This window comes from Bidens hawaiensis, unplaced genomic scaffold, assembly GCF_021521415.1.
Source record: "Bidens hawaiensis isolate Kalapana, Puna unplaced genomic scaffold, B.hawaiensis_p1.1 tig00013980_1, whole genome shotgun sequence".
In the NCBI taxonomy this organism is placed as follows: Eukaryota; Viridiplantae; Streptophyta; class Magnoliopsida; order Asterales; family Asteraceae; genus Bidens; species Bidens hawaiensis.
The window spans coordinates 363,326-389,308 of record NW_027492196.1 but is presented as its reverse complement, the minus strand read 5'-3'; the positions used below and the strand labels follow the sequence as shown (position 1 = coordinate 389,308).

The following is a 25,983-nucleotide window of genomic DNA, read 5'->3' as shown; positions in this document are numbered from 1 at the left end:
AAGTCCAAACGGATGGACTTGGGATATATGAATCCCGAAAAACCGTAACACCGTGCCTACAAACCTTGTCATCGGAAGACGAAGGTTGCAGTGGGTGAAAAAATGGGTGTACAGTGAAATATAGCCGGGAGGCGGGTCCGCCGCCGTTTGCCCGGCCACAGGCAACATGCAGCCAAACACAGGGAGAAAACCCTGTGACGAGATGAGGCTGTCGAGATCGGCCTGCCTCAGTTTGCAGGGGATTACATTCCACCTTTTCGTGGCCTTGGTCCTCCCTACTTCCTCCGATGTGGTCTCAACAACCCTCTTCCCCTTGCCCTTTTGCTTCAATGTCGACATCACCACAGATTTCACACGGCGTCTTCGAGAGGCAATAGAGGTGATTGAGGGGTTAGAGGAGTCTGAGCTATCAGACATACAATAACAACAGCAACAGATAACAGGGTATCTGGAAGCAATAACCAGAAAATCGGAAAGATAGAAGCTCTGGAGTACACAACAATGAAGATGAAGATAAAAATTTTTCCTAAGGGCCTGCTTTTATAGGCCCAGGAGAGAGAAAATTGGCAACTGATCGGATTTCACGCGCCCCCACTCGCAGGTGTAAGCCAACGTGGGCGCGGCACGTGTCCCTAACACTGTTGAGGGGACATAAAAACGTAACGGAACTGCCACGGAGCAGAGACGCGCCCCCACTCGCAGGTGCAAACCAATGCGAGCGCGACACGTGTTCCAGACAGCTGTGCGAGGGGACATGAAAGGCAACTGTAGCACCTCGAGCACACGAAACGTCTGACACGTTTCCGGCGCACGTCACCACCAACCAACCACGTGTTTGGACCCTTCGTTTCAACCAAATGGATAGAACTTCGCGCAACGATGGAAACAACCAAGAAAACGACAAAACCCCATTAAAAAGACCAAATCAGTAAGTCTAATATCTATCTTACCGCGCTAGCGCGAGATAAGACACACATTAGACTGGGGGGCTTGAAGAGGTATGTACCCGCCTCAACATCGAGCGGGGCGGGTCAACCCACAAGATATATACAAGACATTAGAAATCAAAGATATTATCAAGGCACAAAGCCAAAACTTATGCGCACAGCGCATATCGCATATGCTCAAGCATCACATGCTTGCACATATCACATATGCTCAAGCATCACATATGCTCACGCATCACATATGCTCATGCATCACATATGCTCGCGCGTATCACATGCTCACGCATCATATATGCTTATGCATATCACATCGTGCGTGGCGCATCCGCGCGCGGCGCATATCACATACTCGCGCATCATACATGCCCACCCATATCGCAGCTGCGCGTGGGGCATCCGCGCGTGACGTGTATTACATGCTTGTGCGTATCACATCTGCGCATGAAATATCTGCGCGTGAGAATAAAGAGAAGACCTCGCGCATCCTCAGGATGGGCGCATATCACACATGCACATAATCAACCTCGTCCTTATCCAAATCAGGATTAGGGCAACCTTGATTGTGCACGTCAGACAACCTTCCAGAAGGCATCTTTTTAAGGAATAAGGATATGTTGATGTTGACAGCTGCTAAATGAAAGGTGGACAGCTCAGCATGACTCATGGGTTACCACGTGATTATAACCAATGAAAAAGCACCAGGTGTCTCCAAGGACACGTGGCGCAAATCGATTGAAGGAGGCCAACAAAACCCTAATTTGGTCTCAGCTCAATCAGTGGAAACCCTAGCACTATAAATACACCATCAACTCCACAAGGAAAGATATACAAAAACACAGTCACACAATCATACAGTATTCAGCTATTAAGCAATACTCTCCAGATTCCCTTACTCTCACATTATTATCTTCTCCTACATATACTTATTCTCACGCCGGAGGGTTACCCCAAAGAGGACCCCTCTGTCCCTTTCTGAGGGGTAAGTTAACGGCGTTGTTCATTTTGTAGGTGGAAGAACACAGATCCAGAAGAACCATCGGTGAAATAGTACAATCAAAACCCGAGGGAAGTAGATCTGCTACCAGTGAGTAGATCCACTTTTCTTCAGAGCACATACCATAAGGATTTGTTATGGTAATAGTAGTTGAGACTCCTTTGCCACTTTAGTACAAGATACATGATTATATCTTCAATCTGTTTCTTGTTATATATTGATAAAAAATTGAGTTTTGTAAAAGTATTGTGGGGTGGGGTGGGGTGGGGTGGGGTGGGGTTAAAGAAAATACTACTATTACTATTGATATAAAATGTTTGAATTTCGAATGGAATTTGATTATTGTTGTTAGTCCATAATGTAATTTGATTATCATCAGAAAAAATCAATAACCCCAAGGGATAAAATCTGAAGGACTACAAATTGATGAAGATTTCGTGTGTGACTGGAAGGCTTCTGAATTGGATTATGTTTGATTTTATACACGAATTCAACATAACCAGGTTCTTGCAAGCAATCGTCTGTGGTAGAATTGAATGAAGGGATATCATATTAATCAGGGTTGAGGAAAGGATGAAAAAGAAATGGGCTTCAACTTTGAACTGTTGAGAAAGTGAAGAACTTCCCTTCCCTTAACCGCTGGTCTAGAACGGGAAAACTACGTGAAGCCACTTGTCAACATATTATTAAGTTAAAATAAAAGGAAGGGCTGAGGTATGGATGACATGTGTTTAAAACTCTGTTTTATTATAATACTAGATAAAAAGTGACTCATGTCCTACACTAACATACTTTATAGACTTCTAGATGCCTTGAACATGAACATATCTCTAAACCGTAATGTGACGTGTTGAACAAAGAAGTTGTACTTCTCCCATCCCACACCGACAATATCTAATAACTGTCAGTTTACAAGGGCAACAATATCTAGAAATTAAACCAACCATGACCTAAATGTATAAACGAGGTATAAACGGTTGGTCTCGTGATCCCAAAATGTATTATGAGCAGTACTATAATGAGGTGTAAACGAGTGACATGTAAGGAAGATACAAACATGGCAAATATGCTGTGTAACATCAGGTTACACCCAATTTGATCAAGTGCTGTTTATGAAGTATTTGATATGATCAATATGACTATATAAAGAAATTATACAACACTTTTAATTGCCCTATTGTAAAGAATATGTATTAAGAATATAACTATAAGTTTATATTACAACAAACTGTATCAGTCTACTCGTGCTCAACGAGGAACGATTTCATGTTCTTGTAGAGCTCTTTCGGCTTCTCTGCATTTACTGCATGCCCGGCATTCTTTAAGATTACCAGTTCCGCATTTTCACCTAAATATCTGATGAAAAGAAACAACAAAACAAACATGAAACACACTTCAACGTGAAATGAATGAAGTCAACACTATGTTTGATGCATACCGTTTTAACCTGTGACCCAATTCTAATGGAAATATCTTATCATGCTCTCCCCAAATGATTAATGTTGGCTACATCATGAAGAATAACGTTAACCAAATTTAAAGACGCGTTAAACAATTCACATTTGCGGGTTGAATGCGACACAAACCCGAAAATTTTACACAAACCAGAACATGACTCGAACCTGTAAATTGTGCCATACGGTTCGACCTCATAATCTTTTTTTTTAATTAGCTTAAATGTAGTTTGACTCGAACCCTCAATTTTTATGCCATATTGTTTTTTAACTTTCAGAGTTTGGCAAAAAAAAAACACCCTAATATTTAAGTTACCATGTAAAACACATTTTTAAAAACGAAAACGGGTCAACCTGCGAACGCTGGGTTGACACGAACAAGGCCCGTTTTAGCTAAATGTGTTTGCAGGTTCAACCCGAAACTGACCTAAACACGCTTGGACCGAACCCGGAATTTCGTGTTAAGTTTGTGAATTGTCATAATAGGGATACAAACGAACCTGAGTAATCTTAGGAAGATTTGAAACTTTTCGGCCTTTATGTACTGTTTCAATCAGTTCTTTTTTTTCTAGTACATGTTCTGTGTTCATAACCTTTCAAAAGAAATCAAGTGGATTAGAACATTTTATTACCACAAGTCAAATGCCTAATTACAAATTCTGCAAATTAAGTCAATTTTGAAAAAAGTCAACGGTGACCACTTAATCACATTCATGGGTATTTGGATGTTGTTATTCAAAGTGATTAATGGGAGTTCAAGATCAAGTAATTGAAATAATGAGTTGTAAGCACTCCACAATTTATACTTCTTGGATATAACTTTGACCCAAAAAAGTCAAACAAGCATTTACACACATTAACATTTGACATAATTATGTAACCCTGAAGAGGTAGGTCCCAGCAGAGCCCAGTTGGACCCGCAAGACTCACCTTGAAGAGGGACGTTTGCGCAAGGACCAACTGGTTCCGCAGGACCCACCGTCCTCAGAGATGAAGACTTTACGCGCAGTACGCCAGCTGTTCCCGCAGGGAAAGCCTCCCAATGGTGAAGTATCCCGCCTGTCCCCGCAGCTGCGGATACAAGCCATCAGGGAAGGCTACCCGCACTAATAGCAAGGCTACACGCACAAGGCACTAACTCAATAATTCAGTGTCACCTGAAGGAACGAGCAAGGCGGGAATACTCCCGCCCAAATGAGCCAGTCTGTATGCCTCTGGAAGATCTTTTGTACTATACCTGCCAAGGTATGGACAAAATAGACAAGATCTGACCAAAGCAGCCCATGAACCAATCACAGGGTGACAGTTCACCGACAAACAGTACGACGAGCATGCTCTAGTACTGTTTGTCACTATTAGCCGCTGTCTACTCACCAACCCTTGTCGTGGCACGCACATAGCCTGCAGTTGGTGGAAAAGGAATAGTACACAGCCGGCCTGGTCACTATCAGCCGCTGCCTACCCACCAACCAGCATGGCACGTGCGTAGCCCATAGTTGGTAGAACAGGAATATTCTACATCTGGCTGTACCTGCTTGGAAACCTACCTTCGGCTATAAATACTCCAACACCTTGGAACGGTAGGATCATCTGGTATTTTACCTTCACTAGCTATTTCTCTCAATATACATTTATATTCAGAGCAATCTGGTCTAATTCTCACCCCGGAGGGTGGTCACAAGGAGGAACCCCCCCCCTCTCAGTGACGAGCTTACGGTGTCTGTTTTGCAAGTCATCTGAAGAACATCCTTCTTTGCCAGACCTAACCCTCGTGGGAAACATTACTTAACCCCCAGATTATCCATAATCTGCCCGGGGTCGATTAGTGTTTCTTCATTGGCGCCATACGTGCATAAAAGCTAGAACTAATTCTCAGTTTTTTCAAAATTTCTGAAGAAATGGTTAACGTTACTCCGGTCCCAAGGCCAGTAAGTGACCAAGAAACCCTGGTAACCACAACCCCAGCTACTGGGGGGAACACCGGCAGTTATACAAATTTTACGAACACTACCCCGGTTACCCAAGCCGGGGCAAGTGCAGTAAACAATATTTCACTGGGGTTCACTGATGCCCAGTTGGAGAAACACGCGAGGCTCCCTCGCCAAACACTCGATCATGTTAAGGCGTGGGCAGAAGCACGTCAGAAAGAGTTCCAAGCTGAGTTGGATGAACGTTTGCGTTCACTCCAACAGGCTGACGAATTCGGAAGTACTCGACAACAGCTCAACATGAACAGTGAGTGCGAGTACTCGGACGATGATCGGGAGGAATCCGACACCGACGCAAACCCTCGCCACAGGGCGAAAGGGAAGCGTAAGGAAACGGACTTCCAACCAAGAAGGAATTTTGGAGAAACCTTCAAACCAAGGACCGCGGGAGGAAACCCACGTGACTTCTCCAAAACCATTAGACCAGCTGCCGCAAATGAGGGAAAGTCCAAGTTTGCAAGGGACATTGCGGAAGCAATCGCCCCGAGAAGTGCCAAACAGATGTCCAACATCGGCACTTATGATGGTATGTCCGACCCAGATGATCACTTGAACAGATTCATAGCGGGGGCAACCGTCAGCAGCTGGACGGAACCCACGTGGTGTTATATGTTCCAGATGACGCCGGTTGGAGCGGCCAGGGCGTGGTTCGATCGTTTACCGGTCCACCACATCTATGATTGGACGGACTTTCAGCACAAGTTCAGCCAACACTTCAGTCAACAGAGGAAATATACTGAAGAACAGTGGACGATCCTCAACTGCGTCAGAGAGGAGGATGAATCTTTACTAGACTTCATCACTCGCTTCAACTCCAAAAAGCTGAGTCTGGGCAACATAAGTGAAGATCTTGTTCGCGCCGCTTTTATCCAGGGTGCCGAATACCCAGAGCTTATCCGCACGTTGACGGGTAAGGACGGCATGCCATCCACATGGGATGCCATCATGACGGCGGCCAAGCGCTTTGCCGAGACGGAGAAGCAACTGGGTAGGGATCTCCCCCAGAGTACACACCTATACACGCAGAGGACCAGAGAAAACAATGTTCGGATCGCCCGGCAGAACAAAAAGAGGAAGCTAGGTATTTGGCAGTCAAGGGTAAACTTTGACACCTCATCCAGCTCTCGCCCTCTTGTTGGCGGGAGGGATAACACGCACCCTTCAAGCCAAAAACACCGGTGGACGCCACTCACCAAAAGCGTCACGGAGATATTTGCCACCGAAAAACTCCCATGGCCAAAAGCTCCAATGATCCGGCAGCGACCTAATGCGGATCAGAGCAAATCCTGTGACTTCCACGGGACAAAGGGTCACAACACTGAGGAGTGTACATCCTTGAAGGATGTTGTTGAAACATTCGTCAAGGATGGAAGACTTACGCACCTCGTGGCATCAATCAAGAATGGAGGGAGGAATGAGAAACGGTACAAAGGCAATGGACGAAAGCCCGTTGACATCAGCATCCACATGGTTCATACTAACATCACAGGAAGAAAAAGACGAACGACAGAACCATGCGCGTGGAAGGAAGCTGAGGTGCGCTTCCCGCGAGTGCCAGGAGGACCCAGCAAAGAAGGCCCAATCGTCATCAAAAGCCAGCTGGGGCACTACATCACTTCACGCACTCTTGCTGACAACGGCGCCTCGTCAACGGTGATGTACAGGCAGTTCTTCGACAAGCTAGATGACGAAGACAAGGAACGCCTAGAAACGGTCTGCGCCTCGATGGAAGGGTTCGACGGCAGCACAAACACCCCCCTGGGTATCCTATCTTTCCCCGTCACTCTCACGGACGGGAAACACTCCCGCACAGAAGATGTGGACTTTGTCGTAATGAGGAAGCCACACCACACATACGACATTCTCTTCGGGAGAGACGGGATGGCAAGATTCAACGCCGTGGTATCGTCAGTCCACGGCATGATGGGATGGCCAACAGCTGAGGGTGTAGCGATGATCACCGGCATTCCCCAGACTTTGGTGAGCGATAACGGCACCAACTTTGCTGACAAGAAGCTACAGAAGTGGCTGGAAGAACTTCAAATCACCCACACCTTTACCTCAGTGGCACACCCGCAGGGTAATGGTGAGGTGGAAAGAGCAAATAAGAGCATCGTCGACGGCATAAAGAAAAGACTTCTAGAACACAAATCCGGCTGGGTGGACGAAGTTCCACACGTCCTTTGGGTAAACAGAACGCTGAAAAAGGCCAGTACGGGAGAAACCCCGTTCAGCCTCACTTATGGCACTGAAGCCATGGTCCCAGTCGAAATTGGTTTACCCTCACCGAGGGTCTTGATTCAGCCGGAAGACAATGATGCGGAAAGACGGTTAGACCTTATGCTAACCGAGGAACGCAGATACTTAGCCGCAGTGCGTGAAGAGAACTACAAGCGACAAATGCAAAAGTACTACAACACGCGGGTAAAACTCTGCAGCTTCAATGTAGGAGACTACATACTGCGTAACAACGAGGCTTCGAACCAACAACGCCCAGGAAAGCTGGCCCCGGTCTGGGAAGGGCCATACATTATCAAAGAAGTTCTGGGAAAGGGCGCATACCGGCTCGAAAGGCTCGATGGCACTCCCATCCCAAGAACATGGAATGGAGTTCAATTACGCAAATGTTACATGTAGATCAATTCCAAACTTGAAAAGAAAATGCCTAGAGCCACTTCTAATGGAAATGATTCTCCTTTCACATTGTGTTGATAGCCTTACCTTTATACTTATGAACTTCCCACATTGATATGCCGGTATTCACCGCATAAATATGGGAAGAAGTAAGTCGTTGCGTGTGGAAGGGGGCAAAACCCGCATAAACACATAAAACGATAAAAATTTCTAAAGAAAAGATAAGGAAAACCTTCACACATGTCAGTTATAGGTAAAGTTTGGTCATCCCACTAAATGAAAGTGGCGGTCCTACCCGCACAATCATGATAGAGGAAACTGAATACTAACCTATTAACAACCGCGCGTACAAAGGCTAACTTATTCAAAAAACTTAGAAAATTTATAAGGAAAAGATGAGAAAAACTTCCACGCAGGACAGATATAAGTAAAGTTTAGCCATCCCACTAAGTGAAAGTGAAGGTCATACCCGCACAATCACGAAAGAGGAAGCAAAACTTTAACTTATTTATCTGCCACGTTGAAAAGTTAACTTATCCAAGTACTTAAGAAATTGCTAAGTTAAATCAAAATATGCGTGAAATAAACAAGGCAAGGCATTAGCAAATAATCTTTATTCCATCGAAATTCAAATATTACAAGGATTGCTGGGTACATACCCGCATACAAGAGAAGCTATACAAAAATAAAAATCTACTCTAATGGTGGAAAGGGATCTAAAGGATCAAGCTTCAGGACCACTTCCACTTGGACCCGCACCATCAGTAGAGTGTGACGGTTCAAGGAAAGTTTTAAGGATAGCTAGCCCATCATCAGCAGCAGCAATCTCGTTCACCTTCTCCACCACCGGATGCGGGAATGCAGCATACTGATTCACTGCTTGGTCATACGCAGCTTCAGTATCCACATTGTAAAGAGGGAAGTTGGAAGGCGGGATGCCTTGTTCAACAAACCCTAGACCAAGCAGGAAGCCAGCCTTTTCCCCATCCTCATGAGAAGCGTTGAGGGCTGCGCTCATCGCATCGTCATATGATGTGTTCGTGAACACCCGATGCACAACCTACAAAACAGAAGTTTGTCAAACTCAAGAGTAAGGAAAAGCGTAAAGAAGTGAGAAGTTAGGAAGCTGCACATACCTGCGACAACGCTTCTCGAAGAAGCCATGCTTTGGCAACCAGAGCCTCCTGGAGGGCAGCTTGAGCTTCATTACGGGCGCGTTCGGCTTCGTTCTTGGTAAGGTTGGCAAGCAACACATCTTTGGCTGCAGCCTCTTCGACGCCCTTTAGCTTACGCTCAGTATGGTCAAGCACCCCCCCTCTGGTCCAAGATCTGTTGGAGCTTCTTGGCATCTTCTATGGCCAAGGCATCATGAGCCTGCTGGAGCCTCTCTAATTTGGCTTTAAGTTCCTCATTTTCGATGCGTAGAGGCTCAGCAACAGCTTCAGCCTTGGTGGCCCTCTCGGTTGCGTTCCGTGCAGTTTCCTTGGCCAGCCGAAGCTGTTCGTTAACAGCTTGGGCAGCCTTGGAACGGGCCTCAAGCCGGGCCTGAACTTCAACCTCGAGGGCCTTGAAGGCCTTCTCCTTTTCCGCAGCAACGGCGGCAAGCTTCGCATTCTCCTCCCGGATACCCCGCGCCTGAGCCACTTCCAGGTTACGAGCCGCCTTTAACTTGTCATTTTCACGACAAAGCAGCTCGACACGCGGCTGCATCCGGGCAACGAGAATCCGAAGCTCGTTGGACAGCCTACCCTCCTGGTAGCTGGCCATGGCTTCCCCCAGCGCACCAGCGGGGGCGGCGTGGCGTGTCCACTCGACACAAATCCTCAGCAGTCCGGAGGGTCGTTCCCCGGCGGATACTCCACCGAGGAGCGTACACCTCATTGGAGTCACGAACTGCAATAAAGCAAAAAACAGTTAGCAAAAGAAATGATATAAGGAATAGAGGCCAAATTAACCCTACGCACCTGTAGGGTCGACAACAGGCCGATAGCCACCAAACCCATCACCTGAACCGAAGGGATATCCATCCAAAAGGTCAGAGAGAAGGGAAGGAGGCAAGGATTGGCTAGACGCCCCAACCCCGTGCATACCTGAAGGACCGGCCGTAGTCGCCGGCGCCGGAGGAGGTGTGGTGGAGGCTGCTGCAACGGAAACCAACGGAGGTGAACTCACCGGAGGTGAACTCACAACCGTGGTCGCCGCTGCGGAGGAGCCCGCAGAAATAGTCACCGCCGGCTCAGTGAAAGATTCAGTAAATATGGCACTGACAGCCGGCGGGGATGACGATACAGTTGGAACAGTTGCCTCAAAAGGATGGGCAACTGAACCAATACTGCATACAGACGCAGCCGCCTGGGTCATCGCCTCGGGTAGGTTGACCAAACCTACCGTCATGGGTCTAGAACCGCTCCTCCCCGCATCGCTTTGGAATGCAGTTGCATCCACGCCTGCATGAAGACAAAACATTAAAAACATTGCCAGAAAGATATGAAGTTAAAGCTATTAAGTTTACACTTACGAGTCCTCTTGAGCTTGAAGGTGCGAACAGGCGGGGACGAACCCGATGGAGCCGGCCTCTTCACGCCGGTCACCGTCGTCGTCCGGGGCTGCTCGGAGGTGACAACCGTCTGAACCTCCGGAACAGTGGTCTCACCACCAGGGTTCCCCGCCACCTCCTCACTTTCGGTCTTTGAGTCAGACCGATTCACCGGATCGGCAGTGGAGGCAACCTTCGCCTTGCCCTTCCCGCCGGCAGCCTTCTTCTTCCTCGCCAAGAAAGGACCATCTGCGGATTCCTCATCAGAAGATGACAAAATTAGAGGAATTCCCGCAGAGGTTTCAGCATTGACAGGGCGAGGGTTAAAAAGTTCTTTACCTGGCCGCCTGGCGCTCAGGATCTCGTGGCCTGGCGGGTAGACCTCCACGAACCGATCCGCCGTTTGCTCAAGGATGGGCAACCTTTTCTCGTCAAGAGCGCGAGTACCCATCCGAGCGGGACCACCAGCCTCCCGCGGCTGCAGGAGAGACTGCAAGTCGTTTCCCTCTGAAAATAAAGAGATGGTTAGAACAAAAACCCTAACCTAGCAAATAAGATAAAGCATACCGTAAGGGACAGAGTTCAAACCGTATTCGAGGACGATCGGCACTTGCGGAGTCTCAGAGTCGGCATCCTTCCATACCCGGCTCATCCCGAGCATCACCATCCCGGACTCCGCAAACCGGAGTCTGGATCCGGGAAATCTTGGAGAACCATTCCGCCTCCTGGTAGTTGGAGGCGTGAAGGTTGGGGAGTGCTCTCCCGTTCTTGAATGTCATCGCAATAGGGACGACACGGGCAGAGATGTAGAAGAACTCCCGCTTCCAAGACCGAAGACTGCGCTCGGTGGCGCAAATCTTCAGACCCTTGATCCGGTTGACCAGGGCGTACCACCCTTGGATGCACCTCCAGGAGTAAGAGGTCATCAGGCGGTCGACATGGGGCTCTACACCCATAATGAGGCACACCCACTCGAAATGGCGGATCTTCGCGATCGCCATTGGGTGTACCTACGTCAAGTGTACACCGTGTCTCTCCAATACACGGTATACAAACTTCGTCAATGGGAACCTCAGATTCCCATAGACGAAGAATGCAGCGTACACCCCTATCTTGCCCTTGGGGGCATCGTCCACCGTCTGATGAGGCTCCGGAAATCAGGCTCGAAAGGCTCGAGCATGAACTTCCGGACGATGTACTGGTAGAGGTCAATAGGAAGAGCGCACTGGCACTCGCCAGCAGTGCTCTTGTCGTCCCTTTCGGACGTCGACGTCGGGTTCTCGACGAACAACTCAGACTCCTCGGCAGTGGCCTCAAAATCACGGGTAGAAGACATGTTTTGGATGTACAGAACAACGATTTCAGAAGAATGCTCGACGGAATAGTGAGTATTCGCCAGAAATCGTTTAGAAGATGAAGAGAGAAGTGAAAGTGTGGACTAAGGTGCACCCTCTCGCCCTTTATATACTCATCGCAATTAATGCGATGAATTTAATGCGGAAGAGAGAGAAATCGCAGGTGCAATGAAACTATGACACGTGGCAAAGAGCAAGCTGGCAACAGCTGTTGAAAGGACGCGTGCCATTAATTTCGCGGCCACGCGCCCGAAAAATCACGCCCACGCGCCTGTAAAAGCGCCTGGAATGACCATATACTGTCACGTCGCCATAACTTCCTGCACGTCCTGACACTGTCAGAAGAAACCGTCGGACGACGTTTCAACAGTTTGGACTGTTCTTATCCTTTTACCAACTCTTCGAATTTCAAAAAGATTCTAAAGTAAGCGGGAAAATACCCCTTACCTTGGCAACCAAGTAACTATAAGACAGGTGCGAGTACAGTGTCAAGGCAAAACCCTTCACATACTTAGCACCCGCAGGGAATTGAAGCCAGGAATACCTTGGAAGTAAAGTAACTATAAGACGAGTGCGGGTACAGTGTCAAGGCGAAACCCTTCACATACCTAGCACTCCGCAGGGAATTGAAACCAAGAAGGATCTTCTGGGCCATGTTTGCGGAAACGAGAATAACATCCCCACATAGTCGGAACGTCGAGAACTAGATTGTTTGAAGCTCCAAGATGGAATTGGTTGTTTTAACATAATTGATCACTATGTTCAAAACTACCAAAACCTCATGGAGAATCTACACAAGTGGAACTCAACGCTCCTGACTTGCGAGGAGGTTACACACCTACCCGCATCATACCCAAAGATCAAGCAGAAAAGTCGGGAATTTCTGCGTGACATTAGGGAAACCGCGGGAAGAATCCCCACGGACAACCTTAAAACCAAATACTTTTCAAAACCCCTTGATTAAGTCCAAAGTTCACCTCACTTATTAACAATTCATGAGAAGAACATTGGACTGGGGGGACTTGAAGAGGTAGGTCCCAGCAGAGCCCAGTTGGACCCGCAAGACTCACCTTGAAGAGGGACGTTTGCGCAAGGACCAACTGGTTCCGCAGGACCCACCGTGCTCAGAGATGAAGACCTTACGCGCATTACGCCAGCTGTTCCCGCAGGGAAAGCCTCCCAATGGTGAAGTATCCCGCCTGTCCCCGCAGCTGCGGATACAAGCCATCAGGGAAGGCTACCCGCACTAATAGCAAGGCTACACGCACAAGGCACTAACTCAATAATTCAGTGTCACCTGAAGGAACGAGCAAGGTGGGAATACTCCCGCCCAAATGAACCAGTCTGTATGCTTCTGGAAGATCTTTTGAACTATACCTGCCAAGGTATGGATAAAATAGACAAGATCTGACCAAAGCAGCCCATGAACCAATCACAGGGTGACAGCTCACCGACAAACAGTACGAGGAGCATGCTCTAGTACTGTTTGTCACTATTAGCCGCTGCCTACTCACCAACCCTTGTCGTGGCACGCACATAGCCTGCAGTTGGTGGAAAAGGAATAGTACACAGCCGGCCTGGTCACTATCAGCCGCTGCCTACCCACCAACCAGCATGGCACGTGCGTAGCCCATAGTTGGTAGAACAGGAATATTCTACAGCTGGCTGTACCTGCTTGGAAACCTACCTTCGGCTATAAATACTCCAACACCTTGGAACGGTAGGATCATCTGGTATTTTACCTTCACTAGCTATTTCTCTCAATATACATTTATATTCAGAGCAATCTAGTCTGATTCTCACGCTGGAGGGTGGTCACAAGGAGGAACCCCCCCTTCTCAGTGACGAGCTTACGGTGTCTGTTTTGCAGGTCATCTGAAGAACATCCTTCTTTGCCGGACCTAACCCTCGTGGGAAACATTACTTAACCCCCAGATTATCCATAATCTGCCCGGGGTCGATTAGTTTTTCTTCAAACCCACTTAAATAAAACTTTTCATATTCGTGCCTAATTTCATTACGCGGTTGAATAATTATTAGCTGCGACTTATACAAGTCGTATGAACCAATAAGACTCGTATAGGTGAGATCGGGCTTCTAGATTATGTTACTCACATTAATAAAGTCAGAGAGAAAGCAAGAAGGCACATTTTGAGGAGGCTTAAAGAACGCCATTCGCAACAACTCCCTCAATTTCTCCGGCGTCTGAGCCAACAAAATACTCCCAGCATCATCAATGCTCTTCACACTAAGCAGCCCTGTATTCATATCACTTTCGTCCAGACTAACACCCAAACCGGCTATCACCACCTTGTCCACTTTCTCTGGGAATTGCGCGGCCATGCTGTATGCTACAAATCCACCGTAGCTCAGTCCCATCACATGCACCTTTTTTCGAAAAAATGACGGATCCCGGAAAAATTTTGTTAACAACCAAAAAAGCCAAACTCAAACAGAAACCAACTGTTTGGTTTATGTTTTCTTTAAAAACGGAATTATTTTGGTTTTGCATTTAAATCTAAGCGAATTTGTGGATCTTCATTTATTATTTTATAGTTAAGTAATTTATATAATGTTAATCAATAGCGTGACACTAAATGTTATAGTCACATAAAAATACTTTGACACAAATTTGTGATTTTTCCGGCCCAAAATTTCAAGTCCAAATAATAAAACCGAATCAAATTGAATTTATGAATATCCACTTTTTAATTTTGGATTTCAATAATTTATAAGAATTTAATAAATAATTAAGCACAGTTATTGTTATTGTAGAGCCAAATATATAATAAGCAATTGCAATTAATCAACATTAACTAAAATATTTTGGCCCAAATTTATATCTTTGGCCCCATTTATTTATTTTTTTTCTCAAATTCATATCTTTTGTCCAAAATTTCAATCCCAAATATTAAAAACCAAAAAAGAAAAACAGCAAACGAATCGAAACCAAAACAAAAAACCGAAACCAAACAGTTATTAAAAACCAAACTTTTAGTTTTCGAATTTATTTACTCCTAAAACCGACCCAAACCAACCCATGCATAATATTTACCTTACCCACAACACCAACAGCTTCCAAGGCTGCCATAAGGCACTCGGCCTGAAACCGCTCAGTCCGATCAGGCCGGGTGGAGTAAGACTCTCCAAACAACAGAAGGTCGGGTATATAAACATTAAACTTAGAAACCAGCGGAGAAATAAAATCATTATACTGCCACATTGCGTTGGCGCCAAAGCCATGAATAAGTAAAAAAATTTGGTTTGTTTGGTTTAGGGGTTTTGGGGATCCATGTGTGGATAACGGTGGCGCCGTCGTGGAGGCTGACTGAAGAGGTAGGTCCCAGCAGAGCCCAGTTGGACCCGCAAGACTCACCTTAAACAGGGACGTCTGCGCAGAGACCAACTGGATCCGCAGGACCAACCATGCTCAGAGACGTGACGTCCTTACGCGCAGTACGCAAGCTGGTCCCGCAGGAAATGCCTCCCAATGGTGAAGGACTCCGCCTGTCCCCGCAGCCTCGGATACAAGCCATTAGGGAAGGCCACCCGCGCAGCATGGCTACACGCACAAGGCACTTAGCTCTCGATCATTCAGTGTCACCTGAAGGAATGAGCCAAGCCGGGAGCAATCCCGCACAGAGGCGGGAGGGGGAATACTCCCGCCCAAATAAGCCAGTCCGTATACTGAAGGATCTTTTACTGTACCTGACGAGGTATGGGCGAAAGATCTGATCAGAGATACGACAGCTCACTGATACAGTATGGCGAGCAGCATGCTCCTGTACTGTATCACTATTAGCCGCTGCCTACTCACCAACTACTGCCATACCACGTGCGTAGCCGTCAGTTGGTGGAACAGGAATAGTGTACAGCAGGCCTGGTCGCTATCAGCCGCTACCTACCCACCAACTACCAGCAGGGCACGTGCGTAGGCTACTGTTGGTGGAACAGGAACACTGTTGCAGCCGGCCATACCTCTTTGGAAACCTACCTTCGGCTATAAATACCACAAATGGTATGACCATCTCATCTTATCATACCTTACTACATTATCATCATATTATACCTGATATCTGCTCTAGCAATCTCTTAATATACTTTTATATTTAAAGAGCAATCTAGTCTGATTCTCACGCCGGAGGGTGGTCACAAGGAGGAACCCCCCCCCTTCTCAGTGACGAGCTCACGGTGTCTGTTTTGCAGGTTATCAGAAGAACCATCTTCCAAGGGTCTAACCCCTCGTGGGAAACATCTCTCCAACCCCCAGGTTACCAGTAATCTGTCCGGGGTCCGGTTAGTGTTTCTTCATTGGCGCCATCCGTGCATAAAGCTAGAACTTTATTTTTCTCCAGTTTTTTCAAACTTCTACAAAGATGGTTAGAGAAATTCCGGTAACCACAACCCCAGCTACTGGGATGAACACCGGCAACACAGTTTTTACGAACACTACCCCGGCTACCGAAGCCGGGGCAAGTGAAGTAAATTTTACGAACACTACCCCACTTACCAAAGCTGGGGCAAGTGCAGTAAATGATCACCTATTGGGATCCACCGACATCCAGTTTGAGAAACGAAGACTCCCCCGCCAGACTCTCGATGAAGTTAAGGCATGGGCGGAGGTACGACAAAAGGAATTCCAGGCTGAGTTGGACGAACGCTTGCGTTCCGTGCAACAGGCCGACGAATTCGAATACTGGGAGGATGACTCGGAGGAATCCGACTCCGACGCGAACCCTCGCCATAGGGCAAAAGGGAAGCGTAAGGAAACGGAATCCCAACCGAAAAGGCATTTTGGACAAGCCTTCAAACCAAAAAGCACAGGTGGAAGTCCACGGGACTTCTCTAAAACGTTCAGACCAAACGTTGCAAATGCAGGAACGTCCAAATTTGCAAGGGACATTGCTGAAGCAATCGCCCCAAAGAGTGCCAAACAAATGCCTAACATAGGCACATATGACGGTATATCTGATCCAGACGATCATTTGAACAGGTTCATAGCGGGGGCAACCGTCAGTAATTGGACGGAACCCACGTGGTGTTACATGTTCCAAATGACGCTGGTGGGGGCTGCTAGAGCATGGTTCGATCGTCTACCGGTCAACCACATCTACGACTGGGCAGACTTCCAACAGAAGTTTAGCCAACACTTCAGCCAGCAACGAAAGTATACCGAGGAGCAATGGACAATCCTCAAATGCATACGAGAGGAAGATGAATCTCTGCCAAACTTCATCACTCGCTTCAACTCAAAGAAGCTAAGTTTGGGCAATATCAGCGAAGATCTCGTTCGCGCTGCCTTCATCCAGGGCGCACATGACCCAGAGCTCATCCGCACCCTAACGGGTAAAGATGGCATGCCATCCACATGGGATGGCATCATGACAGCAGCAAAACGCTATGCGGAAACGGAGAAGCAACTGGGTAGAGATCTCCCACAGAGCACAAACCTCTACACTCAGAAGACGAGAGAAGACAACGTCCTCACCGCCAGACTAAATAAAAAGCGAAAGCTAGGCATTTGGCAGTCAAGGGTAAACTTTGACACCTCATCCGGCTTGCAACATAGAGTGGGCGGAAGGGATAATGTACAGTCGCACCGAAACTCCAGATGGACGCCACTCACCAAAAGCGTCACTGAGATATTCGCCACTGAAGAGCTCCCGTGGCCAAAACCTCCGATAATCCGACATCGTCACGATGCTGATCGGAGCAAATACTGTGACTTTCACAAGACAAAGGGCCACAACACTGAAGAATGCATAGATGTAAAAGACATGGTCGAAGCATTTGTCAGAGATGAGACGCTCGCGCACCTCGTGGCGCAATAAAGGCTGAGCAGGCGGATGCGTGTAGAACCCCAGCTGGGGAAAACGAATAAAAATTCCAGCTTCAACATTGAGACTACATGCTGCGTAAAGAACGAGATCCCGAACCAGGTGCGTATCGGCTCGATGGCGCTCCCATCCCAACATGGAAGGGAGCTCATTTACACAGTTTGCATGTAAATCAATTCCAATTTGTAAAGAAAAGGCCAAGAGCCACTTCTAATGGAAATGATTCTCTTTTAAGAACATCGAAGCTGATGATTTTACATTTATACTTTTCTGAACACTAATATGCCGGTTTTCACCGCATAATTACGTGAGGTCATTGCATGGGAAGGCGGTCCTACCCGCACGAACCCAAAAAACGTGACAAACCTTCACGCAACCGCGCGTCGAACGGTTAAACTATGCAACACTGGTGACGGCATTCACATTACGTGAAGTCGTTGCGTGGGAAGGCGGTCCTACCCGCACGAACCCAATAACGTGGCAAACCTTCACGCAGGTCAGTTGAAGGAAAAGTTCAATTCTCCCATTAAATGAAAGTGCCGGTCTATCCGCATGAATCATGAAAGGAAACTGAACACTAACCTATCGACAACCGCGCGTCGAATGGTCAAAAACAAAATTCTTAAAAGGATAAGGAAAACCTACACGCAGGTCAGATAAGGGTAAAGTTTTGCCATCCTACTAAGTGCAAGTGACGGTTCTACCCGCACAATCACGAAAGAGGAAGCGAAAACTTTAATCCATTATCAACCACGTTCGAAGGTTAACTTATCCTCAAAAGGTGAGGAAAACCTACACGCAGGTCAGATGAAGGTTAAAGTTTTGCCATCCTACTAAGTGCAAGTGACGGTTCTACCCGCACAATCACGAAAGAGGAAACAAAACTTCACACCTATTATCAACCACGTTCAAAGGTTAACTTATCTTAATGCCTTAGAAATTTCGAAAAGGAAAACCTACACGCAGGTCAGATGAAGGCTAAAGTTTAGCCATCCTACCAAGTGCAAGTGACGGTTCTACCCGCACAATCACGAAGGAGGAAGCGAAACTTAAACCCACTATCAACCACGTTCAAAGGTTCTTCTTCTAAACACTTGGAAAATTGCTAATTTAAACTAAGTATGCAAGTCATAAGTTTATAAAGCAAGGAACCCAAAGAAGGAAATAACAATCTTATACGCAAAAAGATTAATATTTCAAGAATATATTACAAGAATGGCCGGGAAACTACCCGCCTAAAAGAATAAAACTATACAAGTCTATCTTAGCAATGGGAAGGGATCTTCAGGATCAAGCTTCAGGGCCGCTTCCACTTGGACCCGCTCCGTCAGAAGAACGGGGTGGTTCGAGGAACGCTTTGAGGACAGCTAACCCATCATCAGCAGCAGCTACTTCGTCCACCTTCTCCACCACTGGATGCGGGAAGGCGGCGTATTGGTTCAATGCTTGGTCATAAATGGCTTCGGTATCCACATCGAACAAAGGGAAGTTGGAAGGCGGGACGCCTTTCTCAACAAACCCTAGACCAAGCAGGAAGCCGGCCTTTTCCCCATCCTCATGAGAAGCGTTGAGGGCTGCGGTCATAGCATCATCGTAAGAGGTCTCTGAAAAGACCCGACGCACAACCTACAAAGAAAACACAAGTATTAGAACCTTTTCTTACAAAAGAAAAGCGTGAAGATAAAACTAAACATACCTGAGGCAACGCTTCTCGAAGAAGCCATTGGAGGGAAGCTTGAGCTTCGTTATGGGCGCGTTCGGCTTCGCTCTTGTTAAGGTTGGCAAGTAAAACTTCCTTTGCGGCAGCCTCTTCGACGCCCTTAAGTTTCCGCTCGGTGTGGTCAAGCACCCCCCTCTGGTCCAGGATTTCCTGGAGTTTCTTGGCATCTTCCATTGCCAAGGCATCATGAGCGCGTTGGAGAGCCTCTAATTTGGCCTTGAGCTCCTCATTCTCCACACGCAAAGGCTCAGCAACGGCTTCAGCCTTGGCAGCCCTCTCGGTTGCGTTTCGCGCAGTCTCCCTGGCCAGCCGAAGCTGTTCATTCACAGCTTGGGCAGCCTTGGAGCGGGCCTCGAGTCGCGCCTGAACTTCAACCTCGAGGGCCTTGAAGGCCTTCTCCTTGTCGGCGGCAGCTGCCGCCAGCTGTTGGTTCTCCTCCCGAAGAGCACGCGCCTCAGATATGTCCTTGGCGCGAGCTGCTTTCAACTTGTCGTTTTCACGACAAAGCAGCTCGACGCGCGGCTGCATCCGGGCCTGGAGAACCCGAAGCTCATTAGTTAGCCTACCCTCCTGGTAGCTAACCATGGCTTCCCCCAACGCACCCGGAGGAGCAGCGTGGCGAGCCCAGTCCACGCACTCCACAGGTGTGCGAAGGGTTGTTCCTCGGCGTATGTTCCATCGTGGAACATACACTTCATTGGAATCCGACACTGCAAAAGAAACAAAGGCAGTAAGGAAAAGATGATAAAAAACATAAGAAAAGAAAGGAACCCTACGCACCTGTAGGGTCAATGACTGGCCGATAGCCGCCAAACCCATCACCTGAACCTAAAGGAAATCCATCCAACAGGTCAGGCAGACGGGAAGGTGGCAATGATCTGCGGGAAGCCCTGCGCGTACCTGATGGTCCGGCCATCGGTGCCGGTGGCGCGGGCATGGTGGCAGCCGCCGAGGTCGCCGTTGTGGTCGCCGCCGCGGTCGCCGCCTCGTTGGCAGCAGCAGTAACCGCCGGCTCTGTGAAGGATGCTGTAAAAATCGCACTCACAGCCGGCGGTGACGTCATCTCAGCTGGAACAGTCTGCTCAGAGGGAGCAACTGAACCAGCGGAAGCAGACGCAGGCACCTGGGTCGACGCCTCAGGTAGGCTGACCAAGCCTACCGTCATTGGCGGAAGGGTACTCCTCTGCGCTTCACCCCGGAATGCGTCAACATCCACGCCTGCACAAAGAAGAGTGTTAGATAAATTTATGAAGTGATAAATTTACAGACATTATAATTGTACTTACGGGTTTTCTTGACCCTGAACGTACGGACGGGCGGGGAGGAACCCGATGGAGCCGGCCTCTTGGTACCGGTCACCGTTGTCTTCGTTGGTTCTCCGGAGGTAACGGTCGTAGCCTCCGGAGCAGTGGTCTTCTCACCACCGGGCTTCCCCGCCACTTCTTCACTATCTGACTCCGAGTCAGATAGAACCACTGGATCAGCTGTGGAGGCCTTCTCCTTCCCCTTCACGCCGGCAGCAGCCTTCTTCTTCCGCACCAACGGAGGAGCATCTGAGGATTCCTCAGAAGAAGACGGGTCAGGAATTCCAGCAGCGGGTACAACATTGAGGGATTGAGGAAAGAATATCGCCTTACCTGGCCGCCGGTGGCTCAGGATCTCGTGGCCCAGCGGATAGACCTCCACAAAACGATCCGCCGTTTGCTCCAGGATGGGCAACTCGCCCTCGTCCAGAGCACGAGTACCCATCCGCGCAGGACCGTCGGTTTCCCGCGGGTACAGAAGCGACTCCAAATCATTTCCCTCTGAAAGAATAAACAGTTAGAAGACAAACGCGTATCAAAAAGAAAGACAAGACATACCATAGGGAATAGAGTTCAAACCGTATTCGAGAAGGATGGGAACCTGAGACGCATCCTTCCACACCCGGCTCATCCCTAACATGACCATCCCGGACTCCGCAAACCGGTAAACCGGAGATTGGATCCGGGATATCTTCGAAAACCATTCCGCCTCCTGGTAGTTGGGGGCGTGAAGGCTCGGTATCGCTTGGCCATTTTTAAACTTCATGGCAAGGGGGATGGCGCGGGCAGAAATGTAGAAGAATTCCTGCTTCCACGCGCGAAGACTGCGCTCGGTGTCGCAAATCTTCAGACCCTTAATACGGGTCGTCAAGGTGTACCACCCCTGGATGCACCTCCAGGTATAGAAGGTCATCAGGCGGTCCACATGGGGCTCGATGCCCAAAATCCGGCACACCCACTCAAAATGGCGAATCTTGGCGATCGCCATGGGGTGCAGCTCGGTCAAATGAACACCGTGCCTCTCAAGGACACGGTAAACAAATTTAGTCAATGGAAATCTAAGATTCCCATAGACAAAAAATGCAGCATAAACCCCGATCTTGCCTCTGGGGGCATCGTACACGGTCTGGTGGGATTCAGGAAACTCAGGCTCGAGATGATCGAGCATGAACTTCCTGACAACATACCGGTACTGATCGCCGGGCAGAGCACACTGGCACTCGCCAGCAGTACCCTTGTCGTCAGCTATAGCTTCAGCATCACGAGAAGACATCTTGCAGAGGAAGAAAAGAACGATTTCGAGAGAATGCTCGATTGAATAAAGGAGTATTCGCCGGAAATCGCCTTAAAGATGAGGAGAAGAGTGAAAAGTGTGAATTTCAAATAACCCTCTCCCCCTTTATATAGTAATCGCAATTAATGCGGTGAATTTAATGCGGAGGAGAGAGAAATCGAATGTGCAATGAAACTATGACACGTGGCAAAAAGCAAGCTGGCAACAGCTGTTGAAATGACGTATGCCAGTAATTTCGCGGCCACGCGCCCGAAAAATCGCGCCCACGCGCCTGAAAAAGCGACTGGAATGACCATGTTCTGTCACGTCACCATAACTTCCTGCACGTCCTGACACAGTCAGAAGAAACCGTCGCACGACGTTTCAGAGGTTTGGACTGTTATCTTTTCACCAACTCTTCGAATTTCAAAATTCAAAATTCGAAAATATTAAAAAGTAAGCGGGAAAATACCCCTTACCCCTTGGCAAGCAAGTAACCGTAAGACGGATGCGGGTACAGTGTAAAGGCAAAACCCTTCACATACCTAGCACCCGCAGGGAATTGAAGCCAAATAAACCTTGGCAAACAAGTAACCGTAAGACGGATGCGGGTACAGTGTAAAGGCAAAACCCTTCACATACCTAGCACCCGCAGGGAATTGAAGCCAAATAAACCTTGGCAAACAAGTAACCGTAAGACGGATGCGGGTACAGTGTAAAGGCAAAACCCTTCACATACCGAGCACCCGCAGAGAATTGAAGCCAAGTACCTCGGCAACCAAGTAACTATAAGACGGGTGCGGGTACAGTGTAAAGGCAAAACCCTTCACATACCTAGCACCCGCAGGGAATTGACGCCAGGAATACCTTGGAAGTAAAGTAACCGTAAGACGAGCGCAGGTACAGTGTTAAGGCAAAACCCTTCACATACCTAGCGCTCCGCTGGGAATTGAAACCAAGAAGGATCTTCTGGGCAATGCTTGCGGAAACGGAAATAACATCCCCGCATAGCGGGAACGTCGAGAACTACGTTGTTTGAAGCTCCAGGATGGAATTGGTGGTCTTAACATAATTGATCACTATGTTCAAAACTACCAAAACCTCATGGAAAATACATACAACTGGGACTCAATGCTCCTGACTTGCGAGGAGGTTACAGACCTACCAGCATCATACCCAAAGACCAAGCAGGAAACTCGGGCATTTCTGCAAGTGACAAGGACTTCCGCGGAAAGAATCCCCATGGAAAACCTTACAAAACCCTTTTCAAAACCCTTTGCTCAAGTCCAAAAGTTCACCTCACTTTATTAAACACTCATGAGAAGAACATTGGACTGGGGGGACTTGAAGAGGTAGGTCCCAGCAGAGCCCAGTTGGACCCGCAAGACTCACCTTAAACAGGGACGTCTGCGCAGAGACCAACTGGATCCGCAGGACCAACCATGCTCAGAGACGTGACGTCCTTACGCGCAGTACGCAAGCTGGTCCCGCAGGAAATGCCTCCCAATGGTGAAGGACTCCGCCTGTCCCCGCAGCCTCGGATACAAGCCATTAGGGAAGGCCACCCGCGCAGCATGGCTACACGCACAAGGCACTTAGCTCTCGATCATTCAGTGTCACCTGAAGGAATGAGCCAAGCCGGGAGCAATCCCGCACAGAGGCGGGAGGGGGAATACTCCCGCCCAAATAAGCCAGTCCGTATACTGAAGGATCTTTTACTGTACCTGACGAGGTATGGGCGAAAGATCTGATCAGAGATACGACAGCTCACTGATACAGTATGGCGAGCAGCATGCTCCTGTACTGTATCACTATTAGCCGCTGCCTACTCACCAACTACTGCCATACCACGTGCGTAGCCGTCAGTTGGTGGAACAGGAATAGTGTACAGCAGGCCTGGTCGCTATCAGCCGCTACCTACCCACCAACTACCAGCAGGGCACGTGCGTAGGCTACTGTTGGTGGAACAGGAACACTGTTGCAGCCGGCCATACCTCTTTGGAAACCTACCTTCGGCTATAAATACCACAAATGGTATGACCATCTCATCTTATCATACCTTACTACATTATCATCATATTATACCTGATATCTGCTCTAGCAATCTCTTAATATACTTTTATATTTAAAGAGCAATCTAGTCTGATTCTCACGCCGGAGGGTGGTCACAAGGAGGAACCCCCCCCCCCCCTTCTCAGTGACGAGCTCACGGTGTCTGTTTTGCAGGTTATCAGAAGAACCATCTTCCAAGGGTCTAACCCCTCGTGGGAAACATCTCTCCAACCCCCAGGTTACCAGTAATCTGTCCGGGGTCCGGTTAGTGTTTCTTCACTGACGGTGGTGGACTTGAGTCCGGTGCGGCTGAAGGAGTACCGGAAACACCAGTCACGTGATGCTGTGAAGCTAAAACACTTTGACATGGTTCGTTCGGAACAGTTAAGGATATAATACGAGGAAATGATGAGTTTGTTAATGTTTTTGATCCGGTGACGGCGATGATGGATATGATGTCAGAGGGTTTGATTGCTGGTTAGGTGTTTGATGGTGATGTAATGGATGATGTGTTGACTGTTTGCTGGTGTTTTTTTCTTGTGGCAGAAAAGTGGTTGTCCTATATGTGTTAAATATTGGATTATGTTAGGGTATTGAATAATGCTACAAAAAGGGTTTATACGCCAAAAGAATAAGACTAGATTTGGTGGCTTCGATGAAACCCATGTGTCAAGTAGATTCATAAGAAATTAAGAATGGTAGCCCCTGATTTAAAGGTACCAGTTCATCAAGTTTCAAAGCCTCGTCTACATAAAATGTATACATTTAATTATAAGAAAAATTTCCAAAATAGTCCAAAACAGAAGAGAGATTTCCAAAATAGTCTTAGAGATTTAAAAATTCCCAAAATAGTCAATGGAATTCACCACACCCGATTTAAAGGTACCACCACTAACCACCACACCACCACCATAACCCATATCAACCTCCACCACCATCCGTTGCCGTCCACCTCCACCATTTTCCGGCCAAATCTATTAAAGTCCCATAATCTTTACATACATTTTTCTTCAAACCCATGTCAACCACCCACCACCACCATCCACCACCTTCTTGACACTTGATACTCAACCAAAGATTAAATCTTTCTTCATACCCATATCAACCACCCACCACCACTGTTCACCACCACCATCCACCATCTTCTTGACACTTGATACTCAACCAAAGATTAAATATTTCTTCATACCCATATCAACCATCGCCACCCACCGCCATTATCCACCATCACCACCATCCACCACATTCTTAACACTTGTCATTTAACCCTCACAACCACTTTCTTGATAAGCAAAGTTTCAATCTTTCTTCATACCTAATTTATCGGATTTTTAAAACCTTTATGAAAATCATCTGAGGGGATTAAATTCATTGGGAAATTATCGTTTTTTTAAAACTTTTTTGAAAATCATCTTAGGAGACTAAATTCACCGGAAAAGTATCTTTTTTGCAACTTTTTTGAAATTTCTCGTAGGAGACGAAATTCACCTGAAATGCGCCCGAGGAGATGACTTTCAAAACAACGCCAGTTTCATCTTTTTGAAAACTCACGGGCCCGGTAAATTTCATTCCAAAACTATGGTTTCTATGGAGATGATTTTGGCTTGAAAGCTATCGGGGAGACATATTTCATTGTAAATCTCACGTCACCTTTACACGTGTCAAAATGTGACTGGATAATCAAATCTCACATCACGAATACCAATATGTCGCTGCAGATGAATTTTCATAGACTATTTTGAGAATTTTTAAATTTTTTAGACTAATTTGGAAATTTCTCTCTTATTTTAGGAATTTTCCATTAATTATACGTAGGTGTCTAATTTCACGTGGATGATTTTCTGGTCTAATGTCATTAGAAGTGATGGTCATCACTTGAATTTTAAGGT

General features: G+C 47.4%; 1 protein-coding gene and 1 long non-coding RNA gene across 2 annotated transcripts; both read right to left on the bottom strand.

The window, feature by feature from the left end:
* Nucleotides 1-2,933: 2,933 nt before the first annotated feature.
* Nucleotides 2,934-3,976, bottom strand: LOC143545570 (uncharacterized). Its single transcript, XR_013137452.1, has 3 exons — nucleotides 3,896-3,976; nucleotides 3,380-3,447; nucleotides 2,934-3,297 (listed from the first exon to the last, which is right to left on the bottom strand). It is a non-coding gene; the product is annotated as an uncharacterized LOC143545570 (long non-coding RNA).
* A 10,029-nt stretch (nucleotides 3,977-14,005) lies between these two features.
* Nucleotides 14,006-25,032, bottom strand: LOC143545528 (uncharacterized). The gene is made up of 3 exons (XM_077037407.1): nucleotides 24,961-25,032; nucleotides 14,964-15,236; nucleotides 14,006-14,296 (listed from the first exon to the last, which is right to left on the bottom strand). The coding sequence occupies exons 1-3, from the start codon at nucleotides 25,030-25,032 to the stop codon at nucleotides 14,006-14,008; spliced, it is 636 nt and encodes a 211-aa protein (XP_076893522.1).
* Between the last annotated feature and the right edge of the window lie 951 nt (nucleotides 25,033-25,983).

Excerpts from the sequence above, each read along its gene's own strand:
- LOC143545528 (XM_077037407.1), bottom strand. The coding sequence starts at position 25,032 with ATGGTGGTGGAGGTTGATATGGGTTATGGTGGTGGTGTGGTGGTTAGT. Across the intron at positions 15,237-24,960 it reads GTACCTTTAAATCGGGTGTG|TCAGCCTCCACGACGGCGCC; the intron begins GTGAATTCCATT and ends CTACCTCTTCAG. Across the intron at positions 14,297-14,963 it reads CTGTTGGTGTTGTGGGTAAG|GTGCATGTGATGGGACTGAG; the intron begins GTAAATATTATG and ends TTTCGAAAAAAG.